This window comes from Schistocerca nitens, chromosome 3 (assembly GCF_023898315.1).
Source record: "Schistocerca nitens isolate TAMUIC-IGC-003100 chromosome 3, iqSchNite1.1, whole genome shotgun sequence".
Lineage (NCBI taxonomy): Eukaryota > Metazoa > Arthropoda > Insecta > Orthoptera > Acrididae > Schistocerca > Schistocerca nitens.
In genome coordinates this window covers 600,754,962-600,773,333 of record NC_064616.1, presented here as the reverse complement: position 1 = coordinate 600,773,333, position 18,372 = coordinate 600,754,962, and the positions used below count along the sequence as shown (strand labels likewise).

Here is an 18,372-nt window from a genome sequence, read left to right as displayed (position 1 = left end):
CCTCCCCTACCCCTAATTGCTGGCAGAAGACTGGCCATACCCTACCCCAATATTGCCAGATGTGGAACTTGTTGTCCCCTACCACCTCTGGGAAAGCTGCCGTACTTTCTGTCCTGCACCACCTCTAGGCCAGCTGCCAAACCTACTGTCCCATACCATACTTGGTGTCACATACTCTCTCTTTGGCGTTCACACACTCTCTATGCCATCCCCTACCCTCAATGCTGGTCACCAGGCCTAGCATCCCCTACCACCTGAGTGCCGGACTTTGAGCTTGTCATCACATATCCCCCATTGCTCGATGTGGGGCTTGCCATCCTCTACTACCTCTTGACCAGCCACCGTAATTTTCGTCCCATTCCACCTCTTGGTCATCCACCATACTTCTTGTTCCATACCATCTCTTTGCCAGCTGCCTTCCTTTTTGTCCAACATGACATATAGCCCAGCTGCCTTACTTGCTGTTCCATACCCCCTCTTTGCATTCCACACACACTCTATGATGTATCCTACCCCTCATTCCTGATTGGCATGCTTGGCGTCGCATACCCGCTTATTGCTGGACCTGGGCTTGCTGACCCATACCTCCTCATTGCTAGAGGTCAGGCTTGCCGTCCCCTGCTGCCTCATGTCCCATACCACCTCTTGGCCACCCGAGGTACTTGGTGTCCCGTACCTTCTCTTTGCCAGCCTCCATACTTTTCATCTCATACCATTTATTGGCCAGTTGCCATACTTGCTGTCCCATACCCACTCTTTGGCATTCCATACCCCATCTATACCATCCACTACCCCTCATTGCTGGCTGCTGGACTTGCTGTTCCCTACCTTCTTGTTGCTGGTCAAGATGCTTGGCTTCCCCTTACTCATTCCCAGACATGGTACTTGTTCACTACCACATTGTTGCCAGATGTAGGGTTTGTCATTCCCTGCCTCCTCATTGACAGAAATGGGGCTTGCCATCCCATAACACCTCTTGTCCCATGTCTCCTCTTGGCCACCCACTGTTCTTGCTGTCCCTTACAACCTCTAGGCCAGTCACTGTACTTGCCGTCCCATACCACCTCTTGGCCAGCTGCTGTACATGCAGTCTCATACCACCTCTTGGCCAGCTGCCATACATTCCACCCCATAACCCTTCTTGGTCAGCTACCTTATTTGTTGTACCACCTCCTGGTCCGCAATCTTAATTGTGATCTCAACAATCTCTTGTCCAGCCACTGCACACGCTGTCCCATACCACCTCTTGCCCAGCCTCCGTATTGTCCATTCCATACAATCTCTTCTCCAGCCACCTTACGTTTTGTCCCATATGACATATTGACCAGCCACCGTACGTGTTGTCTCTTACCCCCTCTTTGGCAGTCAATACACCCTCTGTGTCATCCCCTACCATTCAATACTTTCCGTCTGGCCTGTCGTCACCTGCTCTCTTTTTGGTGGTCACCAGTCTTGGTTTCTCCTACATCCTGATTGCTGGCTGCTGAGCTTGCAGTCCATTACCCCCTGTTTGCCAGACATAGGGCTTGCTTCGTACCTTGTCGTTGTCATACTTAGAGCTTGCGTCCTATCCACTAGTTGCCGGACGTGGTGCTTGCCTCCTACCCACATGTTGCCGGACGTGGTGCTTGCATCCTACCCACTTGTATTCGGACATGGTGCTTGCCTCCTACCCACTTGTTGTTGGACGTGGTGCTTGCCTCCTACCCACTTCTTGCCAGATTTATGGCTTCCCATCCCCTACCTCCCTACAGCTGGATATGTGGCTTGCCGTCCCCTACCCCCCTATAGCTGGATATGTGGCTTCCTGTCCCCTACCTCCTCATTGCTGCACATAGGCCTTGTCCTCCCCTACCCCCTCATTGCCGGACATGGGGCTTGCCACCCCTTGTCCCATATCACCTCTAGACCGACCACCATAGTTGCCTTCCCATGCCAACTCTAGGCCAGCCACTGTGCTTCCTGCCCACTACCCTCCCTAGTTCAGGCATTGTACTTGCTGTATCATACCAACTAGAGGCCAGCTGCCATACTTGCTCTCCCATACGTCTCTAGGCCAGCTGCCATACTTGCTCTCCCATATGTCTCTAGGCCAGCTGCCATACTTGCTCTCCCATATGTCTCTAGGCCAGCTGCCATACTTGCTCTCCCATATGTCTCTAGGCCAGCTGCCATACTTGCTGTTCCATATGTCTCTAGGCCAGCTGCCATACTTGCTCTCCCATATGTCTCTAGGCAAGCTGCCATACTTGCTCTCCCATATGTCTCTAGGCCAGCTGCTGTACTTGCCGTCCCATACATCTCTAGGCCAGCTGCTGTACTTGCTGTCCCATACATCTCTAGGCCAGCTGCTGTACTTGCCATCCCATACATCTCTAGGCCAGCTGCTGTACTTGCCGTCCCATACATCTCTAGGCCAGCTGCTGTACTTTCTGTTCCAGACATCTGTTGGCCAGCTGTCGTACTTGCTGTTCCATGCCACCTCTAGCCCAGCTGCCACTCTTGCTGTTCCATGCCACCTCTAGCCCAGCCGCCACTCTTGCTGTTCCATGCCACCTCTAGCCCAGCTGCCACTCTTGCTGTTCCATGCCACCTCTAGCCCAGCTGCCAATCTTGCTGTTCCATGCCAACTCTAGCCCAGCTGCCATATTCCTGTTCTATACCAACTGTAGGTCAGCCATTGTACATTCTGTCCTATACCACCTCTTGGCCAGTCATCATGCCTTTGAGCCTGTACCACTTCTTGGCCAGCTGCCATTCTTCCTGTCACATGTCCTGTTCAACCTCTTGGCCAATCACCATATGTTCAATCCCATAGCACTTCTTGGCCAGCCGCCATAATTTCCATCCCATAGCACCTCTTGACCAGCCACCATACTTTCTATCACATACCACCTCTTGTCCAGCCACTGTACTTTCCGTCCCATACCGCCACTTAACTAGCCCCCATACTTTCCATCCCATACCACCACTTAGCTAGCCCCAATACTTTCCATCCCATACCACCACTTAGCCAGCCCTCATACTTTCCATACCATACCACCACTTAGCCAGCCCTCGTACTTTCCATCCCATACCACTACTTGGCAGCCTCCATATTCTCCATCCCATATCACCACTTGGCCAACTGCCATACTTTTCATCACATGCCCTACTCCACCTCTTGGCCAGCCACCAATCTTTACATCCTATAGCACCTCTTGTCCAGCCACTGTACTTTCCTTCCCATAACACCTCGTGGTCAGCCACCACACTGTCCTTCCCATAACACCTCGTGGCCAGTCGCCACACTTTCCTTCCCATAACACCTCGTGGCCAGTCGCCACACTTTCTCTCCCATACCACCTGCCGTACTTTTTGTCCCATACAAATTATTGGCCAGTCGCCATACTTGCTCTCCCATACCCACTCTTTGATGTTCCATACACCATTCCCTACCCCTCATTGCTGTCTGTCGGGCCTGACATTCCCAACCACCTTGATGCTAGCCACCAGGTTTGGCATCCCATACCCGCTGCTTGTGAGCCACCAGGTTCGGCATCCCCTATCCCATTGTTTCCAGACATGGGGCTTGTCCCCCACTGCCTCCCTTGTTGCCTGACATGGGGCTTGACATCCCCTACTCCCTCATTGCCTGATGTGGGATTTGTCATCCCATGCCTCCTCATTGCTGGACATGGAGCTTGCCATCCCATACCACCTGTTGTCCCATGTCATCCCTATCCCAGCTGCTGTACTTCCTGTTTCATACCATCTGTAGGCCAGCCACTGTACTTGCTGTTTCATACCATCTGTAGGCCAGCCACTGTACTTGCTGTCCCATGCCACCTCTAGGCCAGCTGTTTACTTGCTGTCCGATGCCACCTGTATGCCAGCTGCCATTATTGCTGTCTCATACCACCTCTTGCCCAACTGCCATACGTTTATCCCATACCACCTGTTGGTCAGCCACTCGTGGCCAGCTGCTGTACTTGCCATCATATACCACTTGGCCAGCCACTGTACTGTCCGTCCCCTACTGCCTCTTGGCCAGGCACCCTACTGTCCCTCCCATACTGCCTCTTGGCTAGATGGCATACTTGCTGTCCCATACCCCGTCTTTGTCGTTCCACACACCCTCTATGACATCCACTACCCCTCACTGCCAGTCACCATGCTTGGCTTCCCCTAACCTCACATTACCTGACCTGAGACTTGCCGTCCCCACATGCCTCATTGACATGTGGGGCTTGCAGACCTCTACTGGTACATTGCGGAACATGAGGCTCGCCATAACCTATCCCCTTATTGCCAGATGTGGTTCTTGCCACCCCTTACCATCTCATAGCTGGATGTGGGGCTTGTCTCCCCACCCCTACTGCCTCATTTCCGGATGTGGGGCTTGGCGTTCCCTACTCCGTCATTGGCAGCTGCCAGCCGTGTCATCAGCTACCTCCTGGTTGCCAGCTGCCTTGTGTGCCATACTCTACTCCTGGTTGCCAGCTGACTGGCTTGCTATTCCCTGAACCTGATTCCTGGCTATGAGACTTGCCGACACATACTGCCCTCGTTTCAGTTGCCTGTCCCCTTGTTGGTGCCCCCTGCCCCCTCGTTGGTGCCCCCTGCCCCCTTGTTGGTGCCCCCTGCCCCCTCGTTGGTGGCCCCCTGCCCCCTCGTTGGTGCCCCCCTGGCCCCTCGTTGGTGCCCCCCTGGCCCCTCGTTGGTGCCCCCCTGGCCCCTCGTTGGTGCCCCCCTGGCCCCTCGTTGGTGCCCCCCTGGCCCCTCGTTGGTGCCCCCCTGGCCCCTCGTTGGTGCCCCCCTGGCCCCTCGTTGGTGCCCCCCTGGCCCCTCGTTGGTGCCCCCCTGGCCCCTCGTTGGTGCCCCCCTGGCCCCTCGTTGGTGCCCCCCTGGCCCCTCGTTGGTGCCCCCCTGGCCCCTCGTTGGTGCCCCCCTGGCCCCTCGTTGGTGCCCCCCTGGCCCCTCGTTGGTGCCCCCCTGGCCCCTCGTTGGTGCCCCCCTGGCCCCTCGTTGGTGCCCCCCTGGCCCCTCGTTGGTGCCCCCCTGGCCCCTCGTTGGTGCCCCCCTGGCCCCTCGTTGGTGCCCCCCTGGCCCCTCGTTGGTGCCCCCCTGGCCCCTCGTTGGTGCCCCCCTGGCCCCTCGTTGGTGCCCCCCTGGCCCCTCGTTGGTGCCCCCCTGGCCCCTCGTTGGTGCCCCCCTGGCCCCTCGTTGGTGCCCCCCTGGCCCCTCGTTGGTGCCCCCCTGCCCCCTCGTTGGTGCCCCCCTGCCCCCTCGTTAGCTATTGCTGTCACCTACCTCCTCATTGTCAGCCATCGGGCTTGGAGATTGCTAGGCCTGTCATCTCCTACTCTCTCATTCTGAGCCACTCGTAGTGCAGGTCACCTGGCTTGCCTTCCCCAACTACTCACTGCCAGCCACTGGGCTTGCCATTGCCTACCCCTTCTTTACTGGCCGCTGAGCTTACTCTCCCTACCCCTTCATTATGGATCACCAGGCTTGCTGTCACCTACCCCATCATTATCAGCCCCTGGGCTTGCTGTCACTTGCAAACTGCTGGCTACTGGGCTTGCCATCCCCTACCAGCTGGATTCTGGGCTTGCTGTCATCTACTGCTTCATTATCGGCCCCTTGGCTTCCTGTCACTTGCTTTCTTGCTGCTGGCTGTCGAGTTTGCTGTCCCCTACCGCCTCATTGCCAGGTTTGCTGTCCCCTACCGTCTCATTGCCAGGTTTGCTGTCCCCTACCGCCTCATTGACAGATTTTCTGTCCCCTACCTCCTCATTGCCAGGTTTTATGCCCCCCCTACCCCAGCCCCCCTTCCCCAGCCGCTATAAAAGACGCCCCAGCCCCCTTCCCCAACCACGACAAAAGGCACCCCACCCCCTTCCCCACCCGCGACAAAAGGCGCCCCACCCACCTTCTGCAGCTGCAACACAAACTACCCCATCCTACTTTGCCAGCTGCCACTCCTGCCACCCTACCTATGCTCTCAGGCTGCCATCCACAACAAGAACACACAATTGCATTCACCTCCAACAGATCTGATGGACTTGCCTCCACCTTCATCAAGCCTCCACCCAACCGGGCCCCGCGCCGTCGCCTCCACCCGGCCGGGCCCTGCGCCGTCGCCTCCACCCGGCCGGGCCCCCGCTGCCACAGCCACACTGCACATCGTCCAATTCCTGCTCCCTCCCCAATTGGGCCTCACTGCTTGAATCCTGGCTTCAAGCCTTACGTCAAAGGTGCTCAATGCAATGTACTCACACTGGTGGCACTCAACACCAACCCATGCCCTGACTGGTGGCACTCAACACCAACTGGTACTCAGCATCAACTGTTGCTCACCCCAGTGATACTGATCCCCAACCAGTGCACGCAAACCTGTCAGTGCTTCCCCCATAAGTGCTCTTGATGCTTTGCTCAGTGCGATCGGTGCTCGACTGTTGGCGCTTGCCCCAATTTCTGATTGTGGCAGTCTCACACACCCCAATTGGTAGTTGTGGTGCTACCTACCTCATTCGTTGGTCGTGATGGTCTCGCCTACCCTGATTGTTGGTCATGGTGTTGACGTTCACACCGCTGATCATGTCGGTGGCGCCCTCCCTGATCTCTGGTCGTGGTGGTGGTGCCCAGCCCAATCGCTGGTCGTGGCGGTGGCGCCCAGCCCAGTCACTAGTCCTAGCGGTGGCACCCAGCCCGATCGCTGGTCATGGCAGTGGCGCCCAGCCCAATCGCTGGTCGTGGCTGTGGCTCCCACCTCATCTCTCGTCTTTTGTTGGAGGCTCCCCCAAGGGCAACACAAATCTTATAAGAGGGACTGTGGCACCTGTACCCTAAGGCCAACATGTTTCTGGGTAGACCTCCTCCAACAACACACCTATTGTCACGATGCCCCTGCGCCAACACACATATCATCAGTGGCCACAGAGTGGCTGCCACGACCATGAAGGCTCGCTACAGCCCCCATGACTGCTCCTCCCACTAATTGTTTCCCCACACCACCCCTGCTACATGATAGACCGTCAAAACCTTCATGCCTGCAAGTCCCTCCTGCCCTGCCCCACACCTTTCTTAACCAACCCCATGTCTCTCAAGCCCCTACCCAATTCCTGCATGCCCAACCACCCACAGTCTCACATGACTGCCACTTGCCAAGACCTGCTTAACTACCCCCGCAGTCATTCATGACTACACCTCTGAGTCCTGCGTGACTTGCTCCAGACCTGCCTCCCAGCCCCTCGTGCCAGTGCCCCAGCACACAACCTCTTCAGGCCCCTGGCCTCACAAAGCAGCTTGGGATACCAGTCCCCCTTAAGTTGATTGGGACCTCTTGACCCCCACCACACAAGCCACTCAGGCCTCCATCAGCCCTTCCCAACTGAGGTGCTCAGCCCTCTGATTAGTATGCTCCTGCAACCAACCCCTAAGCAAGCTGATCGAGCCCTAAAGCCTGTCCCGTACCCAATTCCTGCATGCCCTACCCCCAAAGTCCCACGTGACTATGGTATGACCACTCCCAGAGTCCGGCACGACTACGACCCCTGTCATCCGAGACTACGACCCCTGTCATGCGCGACTACCCCCAAACCCTCACGCGCGTCTACCCCCAGTCCTGTGTTTCTTCCTCCCAACCTTTTGCATCATCCACCATCAAGAACCCCTTCTGTCCCCCCAGGCCCCTTGTGCCAATGCCCCAGCACCCAAGCTGTTCAGGTAAGGTGCTCATACCCTCAAGCCCTACCCTGCCCAGGGTGATTGTGCCCTCGAGCCTGGAGCCCGCCCGGGCCGTTCATGCCCCTGCGCCCGGCCCCGCCCGTGCCGGTCGTGCCCCCGGGCCCCGCCCGTGCCGGTCGTGCCCCCGGGCCCCGCCCGTGCCGGTCGTGCCCCCGGGCCCCGCCCGTGCCGGTCGTGCCCCCGGGCCCCGCCCGTGCCGGTCGTGCCCCCGGGCCCCGCCCGTGCCGGTCGTGCCCCCGGGCTCCGCCCGAGCCGGTCGTGCCCCTGGGCCCGGGCCGGTGACACGGGCTCACACACACCGGTGGCCCCTGTGACCACCCATTCCATGCCCTGTCCCAGTGACTTGTGGTCCACTGCCTGCTGCAATGTAGACACCTGTGCTGCACCACACCCAAGTCACCTTCTGTCAACCAGCTCCTCCGAACCCAGTCCTCTGTCACTATTACTTCTCTAGTGGCGCCATTTCCATTGATAAATGGAAAATAATTATGCCTGTTTTGTGTTCCAAACTGACACATTCATTTTTCGTCTAGTCCATATAAAATTTTTCTGCCTCAAATGTAGTTTTATTGTGTTATTTGTGCCTTTACCTGTTCTAATCTTCACTTAAGTTTTGTTAAACTAAGTTTTAATTTTTTATCATAATTTAGAAATTTCTGATTAATTAATGCCTGCTTTTTTCTGCTACTAACCGGAGCTGTATGTAACAAGGCAGTGATGTAAGCTCTGGAGAAATGTATTTCAGCAACATGGTGGTTGGTCTTCTGACAATTTTCACTGGCGTATTGCATTTTCCACAGGAAATACTTCACGGTGTTGGCAGTATCCTCTTTTTCTTTCCCCCATGCCTCATGAATCACCAGTTCTCTCTGTTTACAGCCAACAGTGCTAGGAAATGCTTCACATAGGTACATAGTTTTCAATTCTATTCTTATTAAATTGATATACACACAACACTATCACCCACTCACACTCATTCAGTATTTATTGTGTGTACTTTGTATTCCTTAATTGACATCACAATTGAAAATTGTTCCTTGCGTGCAGAAAGGTAAAAAAGAGTTAATGCTGAATACTAACTCTGTTTAACATGCAACATACAGAATCCACGAAATGGTGCCTTTAGCTTACAGATGTAAGGAATCTTAAAAGCTCGTAGGAGATGATGAAATGCTAAGTGGTGAAAAAAGTTTGACTCTTTGAGCAAACATATGGGAACAGCTTGTTATTCTTTGCATTATAGTTGCCTGAATAGCAGGCAGTTTAAACACCAGATGACATTTTGACGCTACCACTTTACTCCAGAATGATGGCAGATGGAAGTAACATAGTAGGTTTCAACTCTCTCTGTCTCTCTCTGTCAGGCATGTCTGGCATTATGGGTATTGATAGAATGACTGTACTGCAGGAGACAAAGTTTTTTGTAGCACAGGACTAATTGCAAATTTGATAAGTCATTTTTTTATTCCAGTTGTCAATCTCATAACAATTCTGACTGTTCTTATTTTGATGCTCTCAACTAAGTTTTTTTGTGAACACACATGCACATATGTATGAAAAGGACTTGTATTTGAAAATGCATGGCTCTTCTTTTTTTTTTATTTGCATGCAAATTGTTGGACTTCATAAAATTTAATGACCTGACAAACTGTTCAACAAGTATAGTTAATAGTAAATACATTTTCTACTTCATGTTTAATTTCGTTACATGTATTGTTTCTTTCACTGTTTCAGGGAAAACTGGTAACCATTCATCTCAAAAGGCCACCATTTACTATAAACCTGCAGTTGTAAATGTCCAGCAGTACACATCGAGACCAGATTTGATTGTTTCCAAAGTCACCATAATATTCAATTACGGGGACAGCATGAGCTCTGTTCCTTTTTGAGCTCTCTTTTACCAACTACCCACCTACTTTCTATCTTGTGCTCCTCTTTTTTCTTTATATTTACAATATGGCTGCACGTGTTTCTCATTTAATACATTTCCTTCCTTCTTTATGGGTGCTTTGCTTCCCTCTCGTGGTTTTAACACACTAGTAAACGGACCATTCTCACTCCATTTTCTCTAAATCTTCATTCCATTATCTAGAAACCTTTCTCTTTCCTATCCTCTTCTCAAAATTTTTATCACAACTATATTCCATTTCCCAGTTGCATACTGTAAAAACACACTATAAGAATACTTTACGATAAAAGAAAAATTAATTACGATTGTGTTATTGAGTGGCCACTCCCTAATTTCTCCATCTCATCTCTTTTGTACACTTTAAAAGAAAAGTTGTGTATCTCAAATATTTCCACAGAACATAAGTTAGCTAACTTGTTATCATTGAAGAGACGAAGAAATTGATGAATCAGCTCTATAATAATAGGCTGTTCTTCCAGATACTGTATAAAATGGTTTAGCAGCTTTTTTGGAACTATAATCCATGTGTTTGTAATATTCATGATTTTGAAAATTTGTATTATGTTTTGAATTCTGTAAAAATCGAGAATTATAAAATTGGAGTGGTTATGAAGTTTTCATATGAAGATGAGATAATGACAAGTGCGTAAATAAGAACTGCAACATGGGAGCTTTGTGTCAGATGAAATAGCTTTTTCAGTACTTGGTTTTGGGCTTACACAAATGTTAGTATGTGAGCTATATGCTGAGTGATTATCTTTAGTCATTCTGTTGTTTGTATTCCTCCAAGGGAGTTAAGTATTATATCAATATTTTCATGATTATTCATAGTCTAATTTTATGTAATGTAATCAGTTATAGATAATTTTCTTATGTGAATTTACTTTTGATGTAAGTGGTGTTTACAATCGTAATAAGTTACTTTACTGATAATTTTCTTTACCACTTAATGATGACTGAATGTTCTCAGTAATAGAAGTACCCATTCCTCCTCTAATTGAATGTAGATTCTCAGGAAGTGAGTGATGCTATTGACATGAATTCTCATAATCTCACACAGTTATAAATAATATTTTTAACTTCTCATTAAACGTTGCACATAATTCACATCTATTTATTAGTTGCTGTGATTGCAGTTACCTGTTATACTTTTGGATATTTTTACTAAATGTGGCTGGTATGTTAGTTGCAATGTCATCAGTTTCTGTGATAATTGATTTTTAAAGAATATTTCTGAGTATTTTTATTAAATGCTTATGTAATTTTTTTGACATTTCCTAATCTGCTGTGATGTTTTTTATTTAAGTCATACTAATAAACTACAAAATCTCTGAATTTAAATATGTATTTCAGTGTGGCTAAATAATTTTTCATTTGCTTTGTAATATGGTGGTATCCAGAGGGAAGCTTTGCCAATTAATAGAATAACTGCACTGTAAGTTGTCGCCAATGTAATTCTGATAACTTCGTATCTCACCACTCATTCAATGTTAGATCGAAAAGTGCTACGGATTTATTTGAAATTAAATAGTCATGTACAATTCATAAATAGTGACACAAGCAATTGTCTCCACTTTGTTGACGATAAGTCACTGAGTAATGAGTGCTTAAAATGTATAAAAAAATAAATAAATAAATAAAAATTTACTTTCAGAACAGTATCGATTTTTTCACAAGTTGTGTTCAATTTAAGGTAGAACAGTGAAACTGAATTTATTTGAAAACTCAGTTAAAGGGCTTTCAAATGATATAATTAGTTGAAAAAATATATATACATAATTTTCAAAAAACGTGAAAGATAATGTTTTCCCCCACATAGTATTAAAGTTTCAACTTGAGAGGATCGTGGAAACACTTTCAAAAGTAATTTTATGTGTATAACAATTCTGTTAAATGTCACTCATATCGTGAACTGTTGTTCTTGTTTTGCTACCCATTACAGTTTTACAGAATCACAGTTTGATTTACTACCTGGGCTACAAAATTGTATTTGTAATACAAATAAGTGTTTTAAAGCGTAGCACAAGCGAAATTAATAACTCAAAGTTAATAAAGGGACCTGGATATCTATAATACATATATCTTAATAGAAGTGAAGGAACCACATTTTAAGGACGGTATACAAAATGGTTGGATAGTGTGACTATCTCGCATATTTTGAATATTTTGTTACTGTATAATATTTAGACAGCTGCAGTCAACGGTATTCAGTTGTTGAAAGTGACCGGTACATCTTCTTTTGGACTGACATAGCCTATAAAGTAAAATAATGCGAGTAATACTGAAATATTGTGTTCAAATTAGCTTAAAGGTATGTCTGTATAATTCTCACAGAAGTGTACAAGTTTATATGCATGTAATAAGTTAATATTGGCAAACTATTAACATAACATTTAATTTTATTCCAGGATGTGAACAGCTGGGGAAGTAACATTGTGTATTACTAAATAGACAAAGCTGATGCACTGAACTCTGGGAATGTGTCGAAAGTTAGACACTTGAGAACGACATAAAGTGCCCAAAAATTCAGCTTTGAGCTGTAATGTTTTTAATGAAAAGGATCACAATAACTACAAGTAAAACTTGTATCGGCGGCCGGTTCTAGGCGCTTCAATCTGGAAGCGCGCGACCGCTACGGTCGCAGGTTCGAATCCTGTTTCGGGCATGGATGTGTGTGATGTCCTTAGGTTAGCTAGGTTTAAGTATTTCTAAGTTCTAGGGGACTGATGACTTCAGATGTTAGGTCCCATAGTGCTCAGAGCCAAAAAAAACTCGCATCCTCTTTCCCCAATGGATGGTAGAAAGAAACCCTTTCCCAATATTAAGTCAGAAAGTATGTGCCAAGAGCCAGGAAAACATTCACAAATAAAAGTTTGCAATACATATAGTACAGAAAACATACGAGTAATAAAATATTATGGGCTATTATAGTGTGGTCGGATGGATTTCATATGGAGTGTGTGATAACACACCCCTCTCTCGCTACTAACTGCAGGAAAATTCTGTCTGTGTGCTCCCACACACCGGCGTGATGCCACAGGCTTTGAATACCTAGGAACAATTGGCCATTGTCAGCCGCCATCGTCCACTGTTACTATTACCCCACAGTGACGGACTTGTACACATCTTAAAGCACCAGGATCCGAATGTCATTAAATTTCACGCCCTCCTCCTACCTACTGAAATTCCTTGGTTGTTCTACAATCTCTACGGCCTCTATAGCATTTCATGGATCTGCATGTGGGTGTCAGTACTTGAGTCCTATCAAAATGAATGTGGTGGTCTCCTGGATGCAAAGCATATTTCGAAACAGCTGATATGGCAGTCTCTTCCCTGCTATAGTTATCCTTGAGCTCTTTTAGCCATTTTTTACCATTCATTTTGTAGTACCCGCATCCACCTCCCCACGACTACACGAAATCCTATAAATTCCTACTTTTTCCAGAAATTTACGAGCGTCCTTAGCCAATTTCAGATGATTCGGAATTTCCAGGTGGGTTTGTAGAGTACCACAATGTTCCGTTTAATAAATACTTTTCGTATGTGGTCACTAACGTGCTAAGCAAAAGGTAGGAAAACTTTTGAATTCACTGGCGCTTTTGTATCGCTGTGATTGTTGAATGGCAGTCTTGATGCTCTTCTTACCCCAGCAGACAAATAACAATTCTTGTGCAATACATTGTGAGGTGTTTTAATTCTGCGTCAAGCAGCTCTGGTTCGGAAAATGTTACTTGCTCTACCCACCAACGCTTTTATGATGCCTCGCTTTTGTTGTGGGTGATGGTTCAAATCCTGGTGTAGGTAACTGACTGTGTGCATAGGTTTTCGGTAAACTGTGTGGTCTAAGCTACCATCTTTCTTGAAAACTAGCACATGAAGAAATTTTAATCTTCTGTGTGCCTCCACTCCCATGGTAAACTGAATCTTGGGGTTAATCACGCTGACATGCTTGTGAAAACGACCTAGTTCCTCTCCGCCATGCCTCCACAAAACAAACCTGTCTGTGTACAGGAACCAAATATTTGGGTTTTTTGTTGACAGTTTCCAATGCCTACTCCTCGAATATTTCCATAAATAAATTCGCTGTAACTGCGCTTAAGGTGCTCGGCATAGCCATGCCATCTGTCTGTTCATAGAAGTCATCTTTCGATTTGTAATGTGTGGTCGTGAGGCAATATTTAAACAGTTCAGCAATATTGGGAGGAACAATCCGATTCAGCTGTCACAGTACCTCATTGAGCAGACCGATAGTAAATAGCGGTATCACATTATAACTATCTTATGTCCTCTGCATTGACTACTATGCCGTTTAATTTACTGATCAAAGGTACGGAATTTTTTATATAGGATTCTGATCGGCTCATGTGGTCGTAATAATGTTGTCAAGAACTTTTTTGTCTACTGACTGGTTTGATGCGGCCCGCCACGAATTCCTTTCCTGTGCTAACCTCTTCATCTCAGAGTAGCACTTGCAACCTACGTCCTCAATTATTTGCTTGACGCATTCAAATCTCTGTCTTCCTCTACAGTTTTTGCCCTCTACAGCTCCCTCTAGTACCATGGAAGTCATTCCGTCATGTCTTAGCAGATGTCCTATCATCCTGTTCCTTCTCCTTATGAGTGTTTTCCACATATTCCTTTCCTCTCCGATTCTGCATAGAACCTCCTCATTCCTTACCTTATCAGTCCACCTAATTTTCAACATTCGTCTGTAGCACCACATCTCAAATGCATCGATTCTCTTCTGTTCCGGTTTTCCCACAGTCCATGTTTCACTACCATACAATGCTGTACTCTAGACGTACATCCTTAGAAATTTCTTCCTCAAATTAAGGCCGGTATTTGATATTAGTAGACTTCTCTTGGCCAGAAATGCCTTTTTTGCCATAGCGAGTCTGCTTTTGATGTCCTCCTTGCTCCGTCCGTCATTGGTTATTTTACCGCCTAGGTAGCAGAATTCCTTAACTTCATTGACTTCGTGACCATCAATCCTGATGTTAAGTTTCTCGCTGTTCTCATTTCTACTACTTCTAATTACCTTCGTCTTTCTCCGATTTACTCTCAAACCATACTGTGTACTCATTAGACTGTTCATTCCGTTCAGCAGATCATTTAATTCTTCTTCACTTTCACTCAGGATAGCAATGTCATCAGCGAATCGTATCATTGATATCCTTTCACCTTGTATTTTAATTCCACTCCTGAACCTTTCTTTTATTTCCATCATTGCTTCCTCGATGTACAGATTGAAGAGTAGGGGTGAAAGGCTACAGCCTTGTCTTACACCCTTCTTAATACGAGCACTTCGTTCTTGATCGTCCACTCTTATTATTCCCTCTTGGTTGTTGTACATATTGTATACTACCCGTCTCTCCCTATAGCTTACCCCTACTTTTTTCAGAATCTCGAACAGCTTGCACCATTTTATATTGTCGAACGCTCTTTCCAGGTCGACAAATCCTATGAAAGTGTCTTGATTTTTCTTTATCCTTGCTTCCATTATTAGCCGTAACGTCAGAATTGCGTCTCTCGTCCCTTTACTTTTCCTAAAGCCAAACTGATCGTCACCTAGCGCATTCTCAATTTTCTTTTCCATTCTTCTGTATATTATTCTTGTAAGCAGCTTCGATGCATGAGCTGTTAAGCTGATTGTGCGATAATTCTCGCACATGTCAGCTCTTGCCGTCTTCGGAATTTTGTGAATGATGCTTTTCCGAAAGTCAGACGGTATGTCGCCAGACTAATATATTCTACACACCAACGTGAATAGTCGTTTTGTTGCCGCTTCCCCCAATGATTTCAGAAATTCTGATGGAATGTTATCTATCCCTTCTGCCTTATTTGACCGTAAGTCCTCCAAAGCTCTTTTAAATCCCGATTCTAATACTGGATCACCTATCTCTTCTAAATCGACTCCTGTTTCTTCTTCTATCACATCAGACAAATCTTCACCCTCATAGAGGCTTTCAATGTATTCTTTCCACCTATCTGCTCTCTCCTCTGCATTTAACAGTGGAATTCCCGTTGCACTCTTAATGTTACCACCGTTGCTTTTAATGTCACCAAAGGTTGTTTTGACTTTCCTGTATGCTGAGTCTGTCCTTCCGACAATCATATCTTTTTCGATGTCTTCACATTTTTCCTGCAGCCATTTCGTCTTAGCTTCCCTGCACTTCCTATTTATTTCATTCCTCAGCGACTTGTATTTCTGTATTCCTGATTTTCCCGGAACATGTTTGTACTTCCTCCTTTCATCAATCAACTGAAGTATTTCTTCTGTTACCCATGGTTTCTTCGCAGCTACCTTCTTTGTACATATGTTTTCCTTCCCAACTTCTGTGATGGCCCTTTTTAGAGATATCCATTCCTCTTCAACTGTACTGCCTACTGCGCTATTCCTTATTGCTGTATCTATAGCGTTAGAGAACTTCAAACGTATCTCGTCATTCCTTAGTACTTCCGTATCCCACTTCTTTCCGTATTGATTCTTCCTGACTAATGTTTTGAACTTCAGCCTACTCTTCATCACTACTATATTGTGATCTAAGTGTATATCTGCTCCTGGGTACGCCTTACAGTCCAGTATCTGATTTCGGAATTTCTGTCTGACCATGATGTAATCTAATTGAAATCTTCCCGTATCTCCCGGCCTTTTCCAAGAACTTGTCAATCACTAAAAGTCTCAGAGGAATATGTTCTTTATGCACCTTCGGCAACCCATGAAGTCTTGGCGGTAGCGCATCCGAGTTGAACAGACCTTCCTGAACGCTCTTTTCGATAGAGGACTTTTTTATCAATTGCATAAAAGTTCTAAGAACTTGTCTGTGGGGTCTTTTACTCATTTTCATATGTGTCTGCAGATCTAGTAAGTCGTTAATCTTACTACGATAGTCGATCGTATTCAAAACAGCTGTTGAATTTATCTTCTCAGTGGGAAGAATGACAATAATATCGCCTTCAAACAGACGTTTTATTGCTTTCCTCTCACCCTCAGTTAAATTACTTTTTGGATGCTTTGCGGGAACCAATACACTTACAGTTTCTATACGGATTTCTTCAGCTGTAAATGTGTCCATACTAAGAGTGCCTGCTTCTACACTAGATATCCTGTCCTCTGTAGGCACAACTCGCGGAATAGTAACATTCCACCCTGGCAAGCACAGACCTCTTATAGTCAGAAAACGTCTGTCCAGATAAATTGGTAACTAAGCGGGAAGCGTCTAAAATGGCGAATCGTCAGATTAGGTTGCAAATTATTGAATTCCTTCTTGTGTCTACTAGACGTTGTCAATATATGCTTCCTAATAGTATATTGCAATAACCTGTCAATTCTATCTGAGTCATCACTACACAATTTATTACTGATAGTAATGTGGAGAGACCTTATCTTACAGTCTGTGCTTGGTGGATCTTGCCGGGTCTGTTGATCCACCTTAATAAATGGTTCAAATGGCTCTGAGCGCTATGGGACTCAACTGATGTGGTCATCAGTCCCCTAGAACTTAGAACTACTTAAACCTAACTAACCTAAGGACATCACACACAGCCATGCCCGAGGCAGGATTCGAACCTGCGACCGTAGCAGTCGCACGGTTCCGGACTGCGCGCCTAGAACCGCGAGACCCCGCGGCCGGCCTCCACCTTAATAGTAAGGCCTCTCTGTTTGTTTGAAAATCTGCTACACCTTGGCCAAGGTGCATAGTCACTTAATCCTCAAAAATTTCGAAATAACACTGATCTGCAACGAGACAGTGATGTGAGGGAACACAAAAGCTGCACTCTCTTCCTCTGGTGACCGTCCACACGTCGCACATTTCTTCACATCTCCTCCATATAGTGGCGTCTAATTACAAAATGTAACCTTTCACGACTGGAAATATCACCGTTATTAAGTACTGGCAGCCACAAGTGAGTACCATGAAAGGCTATACGGAGTGACCATAGAGATCGTTAAGCACCCCAGGAATTTCAGTATGAAGAAGTATGGCATCTGGATCCCGAAGCTGAAGAAGATGTGTACAAGTCTTCCACCATGTTGTGATAGCAGCAGCGGGTGACAGCGACCGACAATGGCCAAATGCTGCTGTGTGGGAGCGTGTGTAAACGTAATTTTGCTGCAGTTAGTAGCGGTCCAGTGTGTGAATGGGTCACTCAAAGAAGCTTCGATCTCCCTTGAAAATGTCCTCTGCAGATGAGGACAAAATGTTGCGTTTTGATGCGAAATCCTTCCAACCACAACATAATAGCTCAGAATATTTTATTAATTGTGACATGTCCATCTCTGAAAACTTACATTTTACAATTAGAAGCCTCTGTGAGGAGGAGACGTCAATAAATGTGTGATGTGTGGAAGGTCTCCACAAGATGGGAGTGCAGCTTTTGTGTTCCCTCACATATCTGTCTCGTTGCACAGTGGTCAATGTTGTTTCAAATTTTTGAGAACTAAGCGACTGTGTAGCTCGACGAAGGGGCAGCTGATTTTCAAATGGATGGAAGAGAGCATACTATGAGAGCAGGTGCAATAGACCTGCTGGGACCTGGCAAGCACAGACGGTAAGTTAATGTCTCTCAATATTACAATCAGTAATAATTTGTATAGTGGTGATTGGGATAGAATTGACAGATTATTGCAGTATAATATTAGTAAGATTTCGTTGACAACGTATAGTAGGCAGAAGTAGTTCAATAATTTGCAAACTAATCTGGCGATTCGCCACTTGGCGCTTCCGGCA

The 18,372-nt window shown here is 46.9% G+C and overlaps 1 protein-coding gene across 1 annotated transcript in view; it reads left to right on the top strand.

Annotated features, from left to right (window-relative positions):
- Positions 1-11,238, top strand: part of LOC126248525 (uncharacterized) — a 169,836-nt gene extending 158,598 nt beyond the window's left edge. The window contains exon 10 of the mRNA XM_049949577.1: positions 9,466-11,238. Within this exon, the coding sequence (XP_049805534.1) occupies positions 9,466-9,525 (60 nt within the window). The 3' untranslated portion in view covers positions 9,526-11,238. The remainder of the gene's footprint in view (positions 1-9,465) is intronic.
- Positions 11,239-18,372: the final 7,134 nt, after the last annotated feature.